The sequence below is a fragment of the Poecilia mexicana genome, unplaced genomic scaffold (genome assembly GCF_051168715.1).
Source record: "Poecilia mexicana isolate PSO_F unplaced genomic scaffold, ASM5116871v1 scaffold_2, whole genome shotgun sequence".
Classification (NCBI taxonomy): Eukaryota; Metazoa; Chordata; class Actinopteri; order Cyprinodontiformes; family Poeciliidae; genus Poecilia; species Poecilia mexicana.
Genome location: NW_028263371.1, coordinates 29,683,476 through 29,701,896, shown reverse-complemented (window position 1 = coordinate 29,701,896; position 18,421 = coordinate 29,683,476). Strand labels below are relative to the sequence as shown.

General features: G+C 41.3%; 1 protein-coding gene across 1 annotated transcript in view; it reads right to left on the bottom strand.

Moving 5' to 3' along the window:
• LOC106904747 (protein FAM184A) overlaps positions 1-18,421 on the bottom strand; it is a 38,159-nt gene that overhangs the window by 5,011 nt on the left and 14,727 nt on the right. The window contains exons 11-22 of the mRNA XM_014969204.2: positions 16,694-16,816; positions 16,457-16,618; positions 12,823-12,944; positions 11,864-12,014; positions 7,808-7,922; positions 7,222-7,319; positions 6,112-6,265; positions 5,333-5,460; positions 5,059-5,243; positions 3,545-3,691; positions 3,318-3,435; positions 2,809-2,913 (exon numbers count right to left, since the gene is read on the bottom strand). Of these exons, the coding sequence (XP_014824690.2) occupies positions 2,809-2,913; positions 3,318-3,435; positions 3,545-3,691; positions 5,059-5,243; positions 5,333-5,460; positions 6,112-6,265; positions 7,222-7,319; positions 7,808-7,922; positions 11,864-12,014; positions 12,823-12,944; positions 16,457-16,618; positions 16,694-16,816 (1,608 nt within the window). The remainder of the gene's footprint in view (positions 1-2,808; positions 2,914-3,317; positions 3,436-3,544; positions 3,692-5,058; positions 5,244-5,332; positions 5,461-6,111; positions 6,266-7,221; positions 7,320-7,807; positions 7,923-11,863; positions 12,015-12,822; positions 12,945-16,456; positions 16,619-16,693; positions 16,817-18,421) is intronic.

Below are 18,421 nucleotides of genomic sequence, written 5' to 3'. Positions count from 1 at the left end.
TATATCTGCTCTTCTAATGCTTTCTAGAGCCTCAGGCAAACTCACAGCTCTGTTCCTCTGTGCTTTTATCAGATTCTCTGATATTCTTGGGCGATAAAAAGGTTTGTGCAAAATTACGATCTTGTTCTTCCCCCATCTCCACACAAAAGCACATGAAGACTTGTCACATGTGTAACAAGGAAACAAAAACGCCACCAAACTGTGAATGAATGCCAAACTCTGGAGAAAAACAAAAGCAGAGTTAAATTGTCACAGAAAAAAAATTGTCAAGCTAGAAACAGTAAATACAGTTGACTAATACAATAATTCAGCATCTAATGTCTTATTTATCACAGGAAGACCATCTTAAATTCAGAGTTTCCCCTGATTTTCATGTCAAAATTCCATAACTTAAACTATTTTTTGTCTAAGTTTAAAGCTTGAACACAAAATATATAAATATGAATCTACAGCAGGTATTTCTACTGTGTCCAACCTGCACTTTTCAAGACAGCTTATGAACCCTAAAAACCGATAAAACTGGTTGCAAATGCTGCAAACTTTAGTCGTCACAATTCAGATTTGACAGAGCAGCACTAGATTACTGACGCTGTCCAGTTTCACATTTGACCCTCATGTTCCCATGTCGATGAGGACGGCGCTATGACAACTGTGATGATGCGGAGCCCGGCTGTTTCCAGTGCGAGCTGCAGCAGGAGGAGCTTGAGAGGATGCTCTTTCCCGCGGTTACCGTGGATTCCTCTGAGGTGACGCAAAAACCTCTCCAGCATCTGCTCCGTTTCAGCTCCGCTTCTCACAAAATGAATCCAGTTTCTCCTCATCTCATTAACTTTGTGTAATCGAAAGAGGCAGCGCAAGAGTTTTTACCTCCTGCCATCTGTGATGAGCTCAACATCTATGGTAAGAAGCAGCATGAAGGGGGTGAATTAATCGTCTAATGCATCATAGCGGTATTGTGAGGAGGTGGGTCGGTTATGGATTTACATAAAGAATCATTTGCTGCATCAGTGAAACTTGATGTAAAATGTAATCCCACCAACATGTGGCTGTGCAGTTTGCAGTTTTTTTTTGTTTTTTTTAAAACCGCCGTCCCAATAGAAACAAATACGTGGACGATTCTGGTTGCAACATCACAAAACGTGAAGAAAGGCGAAAACTGATTGAAATAGAGAGAAATAATAGAAATCCAAGCTTCACGAGCAACTCCTTCACTCCAAATTCAGCCCAAAATACAAAAAACCATCTTTAACACCACTCACGCTGATAGCCTGTGGGTCAGGATAAAAGTGGATCAGAGGCAGGGAGTCGGCGTTACCAACGGCGATGTAGCCAGGGTGGCAAAGAGAAAACCTGACAAACACACCTAAAACTTAAACCTGGTTTTGATCTTTTGCTTGCTGGGCTTACATGCAGCACCTCCACTGCGCTTACTCTCAACTTTCACCTTTGGGAAACCTCAAACAACTTACGAAGATGCTGCTTGATTCGCATAAATCGGGTTAAAAATCATCTCTTGTTTCCTTGCTGCAGCAAAGAGGCTGCTACCTGCCACTGCACCGCCCTCACAGCTTCATCAGAGATTCTCTAATTTTCTATTACATTTCGGAGGTGTGGGGTGTAGTGGAGGAAAAGGAAGAATGCATGTTATTTAACGCCAGCAGCCCACAGGATGGGGAGGACAGAAAACGAGGAGATGATGAGCTGACGCTGTGACTCGAAATCAAGCTTTATTGTGTCTCGGCGGCATCGGCTGTGACAGCTGTGTGCAAACACATGAGAGGGTGACGAGCAGCTCTGTGAGCCGATATCAGACCTCACCACAGACTTGATGGGAGGATGCGAGCGGGCTTCGCAAAGGCTGTGGGACTCGAAACAAAAACGATGTTGATTTGTGCTTCGCGGCGGAGGCGACATGCGGCTATCAGAGGCACAAAAACAAGAAATGAGTGTTTCGCTTTTCTAGCAGAGCAGCAGACGAACGTTCGGGTCGTCTCCTGTTTTCGCGCCGATCGATTTCAATATAATGCAGAAGCTTAATCAATGGAGATGAACTATTATTCTGGCTCCTCTCGTTCCGTGCGGATCAATGGTGGGTAATTATGCTAAGATGCATAGTGACGGCCGAGGTTCTGCATGATGGAAGGGATCCTGGAAGGACTGCTAAGTAAACTAAGCACACAAAGCAGAGAAATGTCGATGCTTTCCCCTTCTTTAAGTGTTACGGTGAAAAGGTTTTATAGTGAGTGTTTTTTACTGTAAGATTTTCCCTTTAGCTGATTTGTATGTCACAAGATACAAGTCAGGTTTGTGTGGGAAAAGTTTCGAGATCATTTATGATGGTTTCGTTTTCTTACGTCGCAGTGAGACAAAATGGTTTACTGACGTAATGAGACGGAATGCTGAGCTTGAATGTTATGAAGAGAAAAGAAAGTGAAGCACACAAACTGCTTTCACAACATAATCTGTCATTAACACAACAAGGCCTGTTCCATCAGAGGGGAGGAGTAAAGTTGTGGTCAAATAGAATCACCGCCTGTACAGAAATGCTCACTTTCCATAATGTCTCTTATGCAAAATCAGTATAACAATCCTCCACTTTCTTTCTGTTTTATTTTGTTTTTAGCTATTTCTATTTCCAAAGTGCGATAACTACGCTCTGAATAATAAATCTAATATCACGTAAATCTTTTCATAATTAATTTAAAATTTTCCTCGACTATCCTGACTTGGAAAACACCAATTTCCATATTTCATGGTGACCGTGGTTAATCTGATTTCCTACGAGGGGAACGTGAAGAGAGCGCTCACCTTGATCAGAGGGTTGATGACGCCAACGTTGGCACTGGAATTGAAGACCTTGTTGAAGCCCGTCTCTCTGTTCACCAGCTCCAGCTGGTAAAACTTCTTGTCATCCTGAAGCAACAGGTTTGACGTTACAAAGTATCCAAACTCCATCAATTAGTCTTAACTCCTTCAAAAATTACTCCCGTTACAGCCAAGTAGAGCACTTTTAAAACCCTCCGTGTGGCGCCGGTTTGTTAGGTCTATTCGCTATAAAGAATATTTATACATACTTATCACAACTATCATGAGCAGCAAGTTTGAGCCCAATTGAAATAAAGCTAAAAAGATGACATTTAACTATAAATACATGCACAAAGGACTCAGTTTTCTTCATCACTCAGATGTTTATCTTTTCATTTTTCATTTTTTATTTTAGGAATATAGACTTTGCTTCTGTTTTATTCAGACTTGGAAAATGGTTTTTAAAAAAAGCGCATTCAGAACTTTTCCACACTGCTACAATGTCCACTCACGACGAGTTTCTTGACCAGAGCTTCTCTCTCTGTCACCATCTCTCTGAGCTCTGCGATGAGATGCAGATCTTCTGGTCGGCTTTCTCTGTTTCTCAACTTCTCCTCCGTACCCTCCAGCCTGCCCACAAAGGAAACACATTTAAATACAACAGACTTTGCCTCTAAATAAAAGCCAGCTCTGAACAGACAGGTAGCCGCCATGATGGAGGAGAGCTATTGCGACTTACAGGATTTGCAGAGCAGAAATCTTGTCTTTGAGCACCTCCTGGGCCTTGTTGAAGTCAGCCAGCATAATCTGCGCCTCTCTGTGATGAACCACTTTCAGCTCATCCAGATCCCTCTCGTGCCTCTTTATGAGGTCCTGTTCATGCGCTCTGTGTGGCGGAGGTGGACATGGTTCAGCGTTAGCCCCAGAGATAAGGCGCAGATTTGCTCGAGCAAAGTTTACACTTCATAATAGGGACTTATCCACCGTTATGATATTATAGTCGATCTAATTTAACTAAACTCCAGCTGGGGAACAATTACCACGTTTTATTTAATCTCGCTGGGCAACAGCAGATGTGCAGCTGCAAACCGAATTTGGCTGGAAGGTAAAGAAGCTGGAGCGAATTTAGTCCCCCAGAGCTTAAAAGAAGTGGTAACCATGGTTACTGTGTCAGGGTATTAATTTGTCTGTCTGCAATTTAAGCAAAAGAAATGGTGTAGTCACATATGGCAGAAGAGGCAGAATTACTGAAGGCAGGTTAATAACACAGACTGCTGAGCATTGCTTGACCATTAGTGTCTGAAAAGTCTTTAAATAATTTGTGCTTTCAGAGCAGCAGCCAGCTGCACAACATGCGCTAATAAAAAAAAAAATCATTAAAAGAGTATTTATGATATCAAACAAGCACCATTTAGTGCTTAAAGATGGATAACGACTGTAATATATATATTTATCTCTTGCCTCTCATACTCGATTTAACTTGTGCAGAGTTTTAATGTCAGCCTGCAGCTTTTCACACACACACACACATATATATGTGTATATATATATATTTTGTTTGTTTGTTTGTTTGTTTTTTAAGGATTTCATCAATCGTTGAGTCTGTGTGTTGAAAATCTGGAGATATTCTGTTCATCCTTGGTCCTCAGCCAAACATGAGGATTTTTGTCATGTCGAGCCACGGTAAGAATAAAAAGAAAATATTACAAGGACATCTAAACTTTATTTTATGACGGAGCCGATTCTCTTTAATTGAAGACAGGTGGGTACAAAGAAAGACTCAAAACTGGGATTTAATTTTATGTTGCTTCAATAAGCGCGAAGTAGAAAATGTAGATTTTTTCCCTCTGATTTGCTTGTTTTTCACAGCACTTTGTGTGGGATTAAAGCCAGAACAAGTTCTGAAATTATTCCCAGTTTTTCCACACAAAAACTTTTCATTTTAATGAGGGTATGTCTGGGTTTTATATGCTTTCTGTGCAAACAGAAGGAACATGTTTTGAAGTTGAAGCTTCATAAAAAAGAAAAAAAAGAGGAGACCCAGCGTTCATTTACTTCTTTTCCTGCTGTAATTAAGACCTGCAGTTTCAAAGCATCTCTGGATGCTGTGTTCTTCAGATAATTACTCCCCTATGATTTGTGTTCGGATTACTGTTTTACAAACTGGGTCAGTTAGTGCCGAGTCACTCCTCAGCTGGAGCGATGATGCACTTTTTAACCAAACATCTGACAGCGACCTGCAGGAGTTTCTACCTGATCTGATGGTTGGCTTCGCTGCGAACTCGCAGCACCTCTTTGCCCTTTATCTCCAGCTCTCTGGTCAGAGTGTCGATGGTCTCGTTGAGAGAGTGGATTTCGTGGTCCAGATCGGTGATGCGGTTGCTACGGGAACACAGCTCGCCCTGCAGGTCGGAGATGCGAACCAGGAGTTCTTGCTCCTGAAAAAGCAAAACGAGCAGATGGATCCTGTCAGACAACCGCTTCCGGACAAACCCGGGGGCGTCCGAACGGAAACGTTCGCGGTTACCTGCTGGTGGCTGTGCTCCATCGCCTTCTCCAGTTCCCTCTTGGCTGTGCTGTTTTCCTTGAGGTGGATCTGCTTCAGGTGCTCGATGGCCGTGGCATGCAGGTGGTTCAGTTCTGCTCGGAGAGACGCTGCCAGACAGACGTCGACAGAGATTAAGTCGAGGATCAAATGATCCAAGTCTGATGAAAAGCAGCTGCTTTAAAAGATTGAACCACAATTTGCAGAAGAAATAAACACCTAAAACAAAAACAAATTTAACTCTGCTCCCTGTTGATTAAATAATCTACAAGACAGACCATTCTGCTTCTGAGCTGCAGAATTAATAAAAAACAGTCTTTTATCAGAATTGAAGCTGATTAAAGACTCCTACATAAAGAACATAGTGATTTCCACACCTTCCATCCCAACAAACATGCACTATTCCAATCAGGAGAGTAATAAAAGAAAAACAAGTTACTAAAATGTTTATATATGTGTTTAACTTTTCCACTGTGCCTCAGTCTGGCTGTGCTCCCCTTCAGCTGTGGTTGAGGAAAAGGAAAATAAAGTGGATTCTTTGATAATATCTGAGCACGCAGCAGGTGAAAACTTCAAACAGATCACAGGCGATTTAATCCGAGCACACACAGAAACATCCTGAGTCAAAGTGGAAACCTTTCAGTGGATTACAACAGTCCTGGATATAAACGCTACCATCGTGGTGAGAAAAAAAATAAAAAAATAAAACTAATCAAAGCCGAAAGTGAAGCTTTAAAAGGGAAGTGCTCTTTTGTTTTTACCCAGCTTTGCTTTTCCCTCGTCCTCCAGCTCGAATCTGAGCGTCTGCAGCTCCTGCTCTGACTGCTGCCTGAGGATTTCCAGGGTCCTCCTGTGGGCCTCCTTCAGAGCGTGGACCTCCTCCCTCTGCTCCTGCTTCAGACGCTCCTCCAGGGCCTGCAGAGGGCGGAGAAGAAACTCCAAGGTCGAAAATCAAAGCTTCGACTCCTCTTTGTAACTGTGACTCACAGAGACGAAGCCGCAGCTCAAATAAGATCAATTTCATAACCTCATTTACATAGATGAGCATTTGCTTTTCCACAGTCTCTACAAGGGCGAACTAAACTATAAAACAGACATCTGGCACATCCTTATCTGCTGAGTTTTTATTTTTTTATTTTATTCTCCAGAAGTACCCAGTTACTGCTAATGTTCAGTTTACTGGCAGATTTTTGTTTAAAATCTCCTTACATGTTCGCTCTGACCTTGTTTCCAGGATTCTTGGAAGACGAGCAGGCCCACAGCATCACACATCCTTCACTGTACTCCATGTCACATTTATACTTTAGGGAAAATATATATTTTTTAAAATACCTCAGTAACATTTATTTTTCGAATTTGGGCACCAACAAATACCCAACTGGTGATTCTCCATCGAGGGTTGCCAAACGCAACATGAATATTTGTCTTCATTTCATTAAAAAACACTAAAACACGGGGAGGCTTCTCCCTTAATCAGCCTGTAGTTGTTTGCACAGCATCTCTTACTGAAGCTGTTTCCCATAGCTGCTCCACTCGAGCACAATCATGACACTTTAACACTAAACTGGGGGAAAAAAAAAAAAATTGCAAAAGCAACAGCGACGATTACACCCTCCAGACAGAAAGGTTTTAATTTCCTCTCAGAAGGAAATGACTTCGGGTTGATACCATTCACTGGAGGCCTCTTGAGGCAACCAATCAAGCTGGATGCCAGCTAATCTTTTTTTTTTTCTTACTCTCATAAATGTGGTTTACCTTCTCCTGACTTTTGCTGATTACAGATAGAAGAGGTCCAGCAGCTGCTGCGAAGGGCAGCAAGAGCTTATTTGTGTGAAATGTGGTCTGAGGGTGTCTCTGTGTGTGCACCGTACTCTGATCTGGTGCTGTCGGGCCTCCTCCATGGTGCTGAGGGCGCAGCAGTGGGCCTCCTGTAACCGATGCTCCCGCCTCTGATGTTCCCTCTGCATCTCTGCAGACGGAAAACGGGAAAAGTTTCAGTTTCTGTCAGTAGTTAGCGTCACACGGCAACACGGCCGAAAGGACGAAGATTATTTCACTACATCATAACCATAAACTTCGATGTAATGGCTTTATGTGACGGACCAACATAGGCTTAATTATGTGATATTTGAATTTGTATGCCACACTTTTTAGATATTATTTTCTAAAAAATTTTTAAAAATTGTGATTTTCTTTCCACTTCTTTAGATCACATAAAAATCACACTAAAGGTTGAACTTGTTGCTCGTGTAATCAAGGGAGATGAAAACGTTTGCAAAACACTATTTTGCATTTTAAACTTTGACGGATGCATTATTTTTCAAATTTATTTCTGTTTTTCTGCAGAAATGACTCCAGCTGATATGTGGGATGAAAGTTTGAATGCGTTTAGTGTTTCGCTTAACTTCGAAAGCTAAATAAATAATCTTGAGACTAAGAGACGGCTTTCAGACGAACCTTTAAGCTGTTGGCTCAGCAGCTCCCTCTCCTGGTTGAACTGAGACTGCAGCTGCTGGAGAGCGGACTGAGACTGTGACAGCTGGAGCTCCAGGGACTGTTTCAGGAGTGATATCTGCACAAAAAAAGAAACACGAAACACATTTAATGCCTGAAATAACAACTAACAACTCTGAACTTCTTTGGTGCAGAAAAAGGCCAGATTTTTCAAAAAATGCAGAGCAGCTTATTTAAATAGATCAACATTTTCGTGATTCGCTCCTGCACTTGATAATCCTCATCAGAGATAGTCCAGATTTCTCACACTGATGTTGAGAGATGCATAGATTAGAGCTAAAAGCTGGGATTTCACTGCTCTTCATGTTGCTCTAACAGCCAGTCAGAGGAGCAGCGTTAGCGCAGTTAGCTGAATAACAAGCCAAGTAACGAGATGCTAGCAGCTCTGACTGGCAAGAGTTCCTGAGAGAGTCGGCTCTGGTTCCTCAGCCGCCGATGTTAAATCCCCGGCAGGATTTATCAGTGTAGAAGTACAAGAGCAGAGGCTGTAAGGTAAGATGGATTTAAAATGAGAGGATGGGGGGAAATTAGGATTGGGAAGACGTCTGTGAGCTTCTTCACTAGCTGAAGATTTAAAGACGAGCAGCCAGCTGACCCGCTCGCCTTACAAAAAAACTCCTTCGAATTCACAGGGTGAATAAAGCAAATATGTTCGGCAACCTCCGAGCTTCTGGTTTATAATTAAACACACTCTAGAGCACAAACACCTACACACACAGACACACACAAGCTGCAGCCTGGGGTGAGACTCTGGTAATTAAAATATCTTAATGAAAAAGATGTCATTATAGATAATCATGGCACATCCAGCCATGCCTGCAACACTGGAAGACTTTCATGTTCTCTAAATAACTTCTTTTAAACACTGAAACACGCACAGCTGAGATGGCAGAAGGAAGGAAGGATAGAAGAAAAGAAGGAAGCAACGTAGGAAGTAAAAGAATATAGGTAAGGAAGAAAGTAAGGAAGGAATATTTAGACAATGGGGAAGGGGAATATAGCTTGGAAATAAGAGGAATATATGCAAATCCACCTTGGTTAGGATTCAAACCCCAAACTTTCAAGCTACAAGGCAACACTTGTAACCAGATTTAATCTAAATCTGACTTAGGCTAAATATCCTAAACAACTATGAACAGCATGTATACTTTTGACCCAGAGTGTGTTGGAGAAATCTCCCATCAAATTCAAACTTGCACATCAATCTCTCTTAAAAATCCTAAGAGTCAGAGGTTGTAATATACATAAGTAATGGTACTATGGCTGCATCAAGGCCCAAAACGAATGTGATTTATTCATGCTGGACGTAAACATCAGCCTGACTCATCATGTTATGGAGTCTCCATGGAAACGGCTGGTGAAATGAACAGCATAAAAGCCAGTCGGGGTTGCGAGTTCAGCCTGCCACACGTGGGCATCGCTGATGCAGAACCTGTTAGCGCCGATATAAAAGCACGGCTAATTAACTCCTGGAACAATTAATTAGTGAACGGAATCAATAGTGCAGAGAGACGAAATCCTCAAACGCAGATGATGCGAAGACGGAGGAGCTCATGTCGTCATGAGGTTATTTTCGCCTTAAAGGACTCTCTGAGCCTGCAGTTCTGGTGTATCTGCGGTGCTGTAACTAGGTCAATACAGTTAAGATCACTGCATCCAGCACACATGATACAATATTTATACCCAGTCTGAAAGTGCATTGTACAATTTGTTTGCAACTAGGAGGAAAGCTGTGAGACAGAAGTCGAGCATTTCTCTCTCTCTCTCTCTCTCGTGGTGTTTAATTAATGCTGGAGTAGACATGAGCGGTGTTTACATCTGGATTAAAAACGAACTTTGGAAATCTTCGTGGATAAGCAGCAGAAACCCCCCTCCCACCTGGGCTCTGTGAAAGCAAACGACATCCCTCCGACGGCATTCTTGTTTGATCCGTGCATGAATGGAGGCTTGAAAGCAAGACGGCAGCTTTGTGCGCGGCTGTCAACAACTGTCAACGCGACGCAACGGATGAGCACGTTTCCCTCAAGTCGGCGTCGAGTCGGAGCGTCTCGTTTCAGGCTGACGGGCAGAGCAGAGCGCACAGCAGAGGCTAGCTGCTACGCAGGCCGCAAACAACAGCTACCAGATGGACTGTATGGCGTCGCAGAATCCGAGATGTAGACGGGATGGGTAATTAATGTCATCGATAAATGATTTTACATTTGCCATTCTGTTTTTTGGAGATGTTGAGTTGGCAGAGCAAATAAATAAGTTGATATAGATTGTAGATGAAAAAAAGGGTCTATTTCTTCAAGTCATTCCTCAATCTTTCATATGAAAGTTGATCTTTTTTTTTTTTTTACTCCTATTTGATCTGCAAAATATATTTCATTCATACACAAAAATGCCAAAAGGACCAATAGGAGGAGAATACGATATCCTTCAGACGGGACAAACATCTTTCAGTTTCTATTTATAAAAACGATAACTAAATTATTTAGCATTTATAAAGTAAATGCTCAATGCAAAAAGCAATTTGGAGTTTGTCTGAAGTAGGCTTTTAAGTCCAAATTTACAGAAAAAAGACAAAAAAACAAAAAACGGACAAATGCAAAGAAACGTGTGTGTTCTGCAAATGATCCATATCCTAAGATGGAATTTTTCTGCGGTATACTGAAATTGTCCAAAACAAAAACTAGCTAAAAGCAATCTACAACTGTCCTCAAGTGTTCGATTGCTCTTTAACAGAAGTCGAAATCGTGCTCGTCTGGCTCAAACCAGACGTCAAAAGTTTATCTGGTGGCCGGCAGCGTTCTGGTCAAATCCAGACGTGCCTCTTTCAAGTCTCCGCTGTGACTCAGTGGAGCTCTGAATTACCCAGAGGCAGCGCGCTTCCCAGGAACTGACACGAGTCTAAGGAGGAAAAAAAAAAACACCCCAACACCTCCAACCGTCCTTCCTCTGCTAATTTTAAATTCTAATAAAAAAGCAAAACAGTAGCTGCAGGGATTCGAGAAAACGAATACATATCAGTTTCAAACACACACACACCCGCACACACACACACTCCAGGTCTTCTTCAGGATAACATGCAGCATGCATATGCATATCCTCACAGGACTAAAAACATGTTGCTTTGGCAAAAGAAAAAGTTATAAAAACAAGCTTTTATACATCGCTGTGAGCGAAGAAGAGTAAACCTGAAAACAACAAATTAAATCCCTCATTTCTCTAACCAAGTTATTGCTGCTTTGATAGTTTCTGGATGTAAATGACAAAACCGGTGAGTTAATGAAGTCACTAGCAGAACGGGAAGCCTGTGAACGTGAGATTGGTTGCATGTCTGTCTCCTCTGACAGGCCGTTCTGCCTCAGCCTGTCAACAGACGGCGACATCAAGTGGAGCCGTCACTCACAGAAGCGCCCAACGAGGCGGCGGGGTCAAAGGTTATCGCTTTGTTCAGAATAAACAAAAAAAAAAAGATCAAGAAATCCGTCCTCCCACTCCCATCTGGTCCAAATTTAGCTTTCTATTTCCAGCAGCCCCTTCACTCCCATTTTTGTGGGATTCATATGAAGTTAATTTCTTTTTTTTAAAGCCTGTTAGCTTGTTTATGCTTTCGTACTTTATTCAGTGTGGAATAAATCACTGCCCACTTTTTCAGGGACACCAGAGCTCAGTGTCAAAACTTCTGGCTTTTATTTTATTTTGGTTCAGATTTAAATTGCAACCATTTGAGGTTTTCTTAGTGAGAAAATGAAATGCAGAGAGAAAGGGAGAGTTGGTTTGTTTCTAATGTTTCTTCAAATCAGCTTGTTCGTTGTTTCACTTTATCATTTCCTGCAGAGATGTTTCCCATTTGGGTTTCTTTTATTCAGCCGGGTTCAAGCTTTGACAGGTTGAGACACGTTTATTTTTGCTCATTTTTCAACAATTTCTTTGGGGAATTTAGAGGCAAAGATGCAGAAGAGTAAGGGTCACGACCTTAGCCTGAATGAGTTTAGTGCCACCATGTTTTACCTGCTCCAGCAGATCTTCCACTTTCCTCTGCCAGGCTTCTCGTGACGCCATCAGCTCCAGCTCCTTCTGTTGGGAAAGCTGACTGAGAGCCGCCTGCTTGTCGGCTTCGTACTCCTCGCTCAGCTCGTCCTTCAACAAACGCACCTCCTCCCTGGAGAAGGCAGTGGAAATATTTCATATAGAAACATTACACACAGAGTGACATCTTTTGTGTTTTTAGCTCATTTTGAGGATTGTGACTTGTAGCTGAAAATACAGATTTTTCTTCCACTGGACTTTCCATTAATATCCTTGGATACATTACATTCAATAACATTCCTGTATTAAAAATCCCTGTATGTTGGTCTTAAGTGACTTTTTATAACTATTGGAGAGATTAAATCCTGGTTTTCAAAAATAAAAGTCTAAAATATTGCATGAGATTTATTTATTAGTTTATAAGTTATAATACCAGAATCAAGTTCTATGAGAGTAAAGTCATAATTATATGAAAATAAAGTCATAATATGAGAATAAAGTTAACTTTTTTTCTCGTAATACTATGACTTATACTATTACAAGCTGTGGTAGAGTTACTCATATAACACAAAAAATAATGTATTATTTTGACTTTATTCTTGTAATTAAAAAAAAAAAAAAAAACTTTATCCGTTGAAGCAAATTTTTCAGACGCGTCTGCGTTAATATTCTGTGCTTGTGTGTTTAGTCTCCAGCTGGCATAAGGAGATCTGCAAATATTTCATCAGTCTGGGAAATTAGGGGTTTGTTTTTATTCCGTCTCATTAGTAGCCGTCCGTTCTTGGACAGCAAGAAGCTGTCCGCCTCTGATAATAAGGGCGACCGCGGCAGGATGGTGAGGAGTGACAGACACGAATTAGAAGACAAATAGCAAAACCAAAAACGAGACAGCTGAGACCGACAGGCTGACAGGGATGAGATGGGATTCGTTTCCTCCTCACCGCAGAGCATCCCTCCACTTCTGATCCAAGTCGTCCGCCATCTTGTCGATCTTCTGTTTCTCCTCCGTGCGGATGGCCATCACCCTGGCATCATGCTGCTGCTTCTGGGTCTCAATCTCCTCCTGGGAGCACAAATGAGGGAATTCAAATGCATTCTTGTGTCTTTTTTCTTTTTCCTGAATTAAGCAGAAGAAGCTTTTTTTTTTTAAAGAATAAATAAATTCTGCCGGGTGACACACAGCACCTCAACCTCCACGTCCATTTCTAAAGTGCTGCTTTTGATGCGAACTTCATCAGGTCAGTCATTTCCAGCAGCTGAAGAGGATTCAGAGCTTATGTGCCGATGAGTTCATTATAAGACCTTTAAATGCTCTTATTTTTAGCTGCGAGGGGAAGCGCTGCTCGAGTGGGTAAATCCAAACTCTGCTGCTTCGGAGAACTAATTACGACAGGATGACATTTTACATTTTGCTGCGTCTAAATAAGGGTTAGCATGGCTCAGATGTTTGTTTTTCTTATGTAAAATTTCACTTTTAGGATAAAGACAAAGACATAAAAAGAGAAAATTATAGCAGTGAAGCTTGAAAATGACTCTTTCTGCATAGATTCGCTATATGTTTGGAGAGAGTCTGTTATGGAGACATGCTGACGTCATCTCTGTGTGCTTGTTGTTTTTCTTCCTCTTTTCCACGAGCTCAGCTGTTTTAAGTTAAACTAGTTCTTCATCATGACTGGAATCGTTTGCAGAGTTATTGCAGCAATTAATAATGCATAGTCATTTTATTTTCCAGAAAAGCTTTTCCCACTCCAGTTTGTGTGTTTACATTTGTCATCACTAAAACCATTGCTGCAATTATGCATGTGTTCAATTTCCACCCCCTCCCACCCATTTCTGACTTAAAAAGGTCGTTAGCTTATTTACTCCTCTGACAACACCATCGGAGCAGTAATTAAGCCAAAATTGCACAAAAATATATATGTACATTTTGCATTTAAGATAAAAAAAAACATCCCTTGTTTCTCTGTGAATAAGTTCTGCAGATGCATCTTTTGCTACACTGGTCAAGAGAACACTAAAGGAATTCTATGATTTTGCAAGGAATTAATTATATTATTTATTTATTTATTAGGTAAAACTGAAATGGAAACACTTTTTTCACGTCATACAACATGATCACGTGATCAACAAGTTACCGTCGGTGCAAACAATGAAGAAGACAACAGGAAGTAGTCGGAGGATGATGTTTTTTAATGACTTGTCGCGTGAACAAACTTATTCACGTGGGATTTTAATTGCATTTCTCACTTAATGGAAACAACATAATTGCAAAATTTTGTTTTTGTTTTTCGACATTAGTGAAACATGACAAAGTTTTGTGTACACTGGTCATGAAAACGCAGCTACCGTCAGCATCTAAGCCAATCACTTTAGTTGTCTTAGGGCCAAGGGGATTCAAATAGGTAATATGGTGAACATCACGATACATAAAGGTGATAAAAATAAAAAATAGAAAACTTGCTGACATTTCTGGCTTCTTTTCCAGTTCGTCCTACCGAGTCAACCAGCTTTAGTCCCCACAAAACAAAGCGTGTTCTAATTTTAAAGTAAATCTGGCCCCAGTCGATTTTGTGCTTTTGTCTAAAACGCAATGAGCTAAAAAGCGAATAAAAGGTAAAATCCTGCGTTCAGCTCTGCCAAATCCCTTCCTTTATGTAGACACAGGCACTATTAAGACAGAAAAGCAGACCACTGCAATTTCAGCTAATTATTGCTTCTCATTTCATCTCTCCCTCTTCATTCTCTCCGTTGCAATCCACGTCTCCCTCATTTACTTTTTCATTCAAGCAGCAGGAAAATTATTATAATGGAGTAAAAACGCACTGTGGTATCGATGGTCAGAATTAGCATTAAAATATACAGTCTGTCCTCCGTAAACAGCACGTTCCACAGTGTATACATGCTCACAGGGCTCGCACCGACAGAGTTCCTTTCAGACATGCGGCCACTCAACTCATAATAGCTTCATCATCATTATCCCACAGCTGGCCTTCAGCGCAGCACTTGTTTCCTTCATTTCCTCCCGCTCTGCTCTCCAAATGCGTTTCGGTCCTCCCGTTTCGCCGCTTTTCAGTCCCCTCTTTTTCGCGTCTGAGAGCCGAGAAACTTCCCCTACCCATCGTCTGCAAACTCGCCGAACGTCTGCGACGCGAAGTTTAAACCGAATCAGCGGGAGACGGAGCGGCGAAGCTTCTCGAGATTTACAGGGTGCAAGTCCTGTTCAACATTTGTTGGATTAAACTTGACAAAAAAAAAAAAAAAAACTACACAAATAAATCATGCAACAGTGAACTTTGATATTATTAATTCAGCCTTGTGCAACTTGCACAGAATGTCCACTTTATTAAATGTTTCTGATCGTCAGATTAATTTTAGCAGCAGAAGGTTTTTCTAATATCTTGCAGCCCGGCTTTTTACAAAATATTACTACGTTTGCCAACAAGTATGCATCTATAATATGATTATAGATGCAAAAAGAGGTATAAGCGAATAACTGGTGCTACAAATATTTTATTAGTCTGCTTCTATTGCTTTCTAATCTGAAGGTGGGATTTGGTGAGGCAAAGGAAAGAAGGGACGAGAGAAGGAAAGAAGGAAAAAGGGACAACAGGAGGAAAGGAAGGAAAAAGGATGCAGTGATGCAAGGAAATAAAGGAAGTAGGAAGGAATGAAAATGAAAGAAAGAAGAAATTACACAAGTCTTTTTGCACACTATAATTATTTTCCTTACTTATCCAGATTAGGAAGATATTTAAATTAAAATTCAATTACCAATTTAGCAGCGATTCTACAAAACACAGTTTGAGATTCACAAAAGCTTCGTTCTGTTTTTTGTGGAAGAATCTCCGCTGATGTTTCATGTGAGAAAGATGCAGCCACAGGAGACTTTAGAGGTCAGGACTGGAGAGATTTCTCAGATTTTCTTAGTGGAAAATCCCGTTTATAGGATTGTTCCAGTGGATTTATCCTTCTATGAACTCCAAATCACAGATATCCAAGTGTGGCACTTTGATATAACACTATATTTCTTTTTTCTGCTGTTGAAGAAATGTAAAGCCTTTACATGTTATTGATTATCCTGAGCTTGTAGGTCCAAATATTGATCAAATAGAGCAACGTGTGCAGAGAGAACCAGAATCACACTAAACAGAGTTCCAACAAGTTACATTAAAAAGATACTTTAGCAGTATTCTTCTTATTGTTCTTTTTACTTTTACTTTAGGAATTTTGTTATAAAGTATCGCTACTCTTACTTGAGTAAAAGTATTGTGGTTATTGTAAATGGATATACAAATAAATGTATTTCTTTATTTTATATTTTGGTCTGTCTGATTCTGTCATTTTTAAATATTACACGTGTAATTTCTTGAATGACTCCTTTTTTACTCTTACTTAAGTACAATTTTTGGGAACTTTACTCACTTCTGATATTAAAATGTTAATTTAAATGTTACTTTGCAGTTATGCGTGATATAAAAATAACATTTTCTGATGTACGTATACATGGGAATAGCAAAAGTGAGTAAAAAGCATGAAAATCAGGAACGTCTGGTGAACTGTGCTGCCGACTCTCACCTGTAGGTCAGTGAGCAGGTTGCTGGTCTCTCGCACGCGGCCTCTCGTTGCGTCCAGCTCTATCCGCAGCTTCTCCTGGGTTTCCTTCAGGCAGCTTATCTGCGTCTGAGCCGAATTCAGGTTCTGCTCCCCCTCCCTCACGATCTCCTGCAGGTGGGACACCTGAGGAGGAACCGGCGGCGGAGGTTACCGCGTCGTCACTGGGAAAGTATCGGACGCGTATGAATCATTTCCCACCTCCTGATTGGCCATGTTGAGTTTGGCCGTGAGCTCCTCCTTCAAGTTGTCCAGTTGCTGCTGAAGGCGATCTCTCTGCTCCTCTAAGGACAGACGTTTAATCTCAAACTCCTGGCTCATTTTCTGGACAGAAGGGGAAAAAAAGAAGAAGCAGCAGTGAGATTTAGATGAATCGCCCCTGATTGGAGTTTCATTCATCATCCTGATACAATTTATCAGCTGCCTGCACAGACAGTGAAGACTTGGTGGCCCATTTACCCTTCAATAAACCAAAAATAAAATCTACACAGAAAAAAAAAAAAAAAACCCAGCAGATTTAATAAGCCGCCCCTACTGTAAATCCCATTTGTGACGTGGTATGGCGGCCTGGCAGCCGTTCGGCGCGGCAGAGCGTTACTGGATGAGGAGGAGGCACATGACTTGTCATTTACACTTTAAAAGGCCGTCTGGTGGAAGCGACCACTCGGTTTAATCCTTCAAGCCGAAGCATCAAATCCTTTTCCGGGCCACTCGGAATTTCTCTTGTGAAAATCTCCTCCTCACATCCGCTTCTCGCCGTTTCTTATTTACTCCTGGTAATTCATCCACGTGTGCTGCTTTATAAAAACGCACAAAGCATTTCTGTGCTCTGCTAACGCCGCAACAGGGGCTTTGCCGAAGCGGGTTTTTCCTCTTTCCTTTCGGATACTATTAATTAAGCTGAATTCGTGTCGTTACATATTTATGAGTGCGTGTAAAACCCCTTATCCCGTTGTATCCCGTCGATGCTATTCGTGTCATTTCTGCTGTATTTGCTCTTCCTTAATGTGTTTTCTTGTATGGATTCATTGAAGCAGATGCGACATTATGCATAAAAATCGAATGCAAACTGCCGCCTTAGATCCACCTTGACTTTTTTTTTTTTTTTCCCCCCAACTAGACGAAGCGACCGGGAAAACAGACGTTTCCATCTGGGTGTTTTATTGCGCAATTTGAAATCCCTGAAAATCTGCAGCCTCAGCTGGATAAATATCGATTCGGGGAGTAATTTACAAACATGGCTAATGCTCTGAATCGCGAAGGTGTGACCGCAGGAGTATTCCTCTCTTTAATGTGGACAAACCGCAAAGCGAGAGCTCATTTCATGCAGGCCAGATGGGAGCGGAGCAGAAATCCCTACCACAAGTGACAACAGAGGCTCTTGTCTTAAGCTCATGTATATTAATGTGTATATACTTGAGCGTGCATGTCAAAATACTTGCCCCCTAGCAAGTTTCACCTCAGCTACATGCTCTTTGTAGCTTCTTGCATCATTTTGACAAGGGACTAACTCATTGAAATGCATTGGTGTCCTTGCACAGGCCTTGTTTCAAAGCGTAGCGCTCAAATTTTCAACACGGCTAAGTCCTGCTCTGTGTGACGGCGGCTGCAGAAGCTTAATGTCCATTTATCATTGATCATATTTTAGAAAACCAGAGTCAATCTGCTTTTCCATTTGGTTTGAAAATGGATAACAGGCATTTAAATAAATATTTGGTGGCTGTAATACACTAGCAGCATAAGAGGTCAGGAAAACAGATGTAGCAAATGAGCTAAATGCCGAAGAAGAACTTCAACTTCATTTCCATCCAACGTTAATTCACAGCCACAAGATGGCTCTTTATCCAAGAGCTGCCGTCCGAGTTTTAGCGACTAACATTTGTTTGGTAACTTTGGAGGAGCAGCAGAAATCCACAGCTCGGCTTGGAG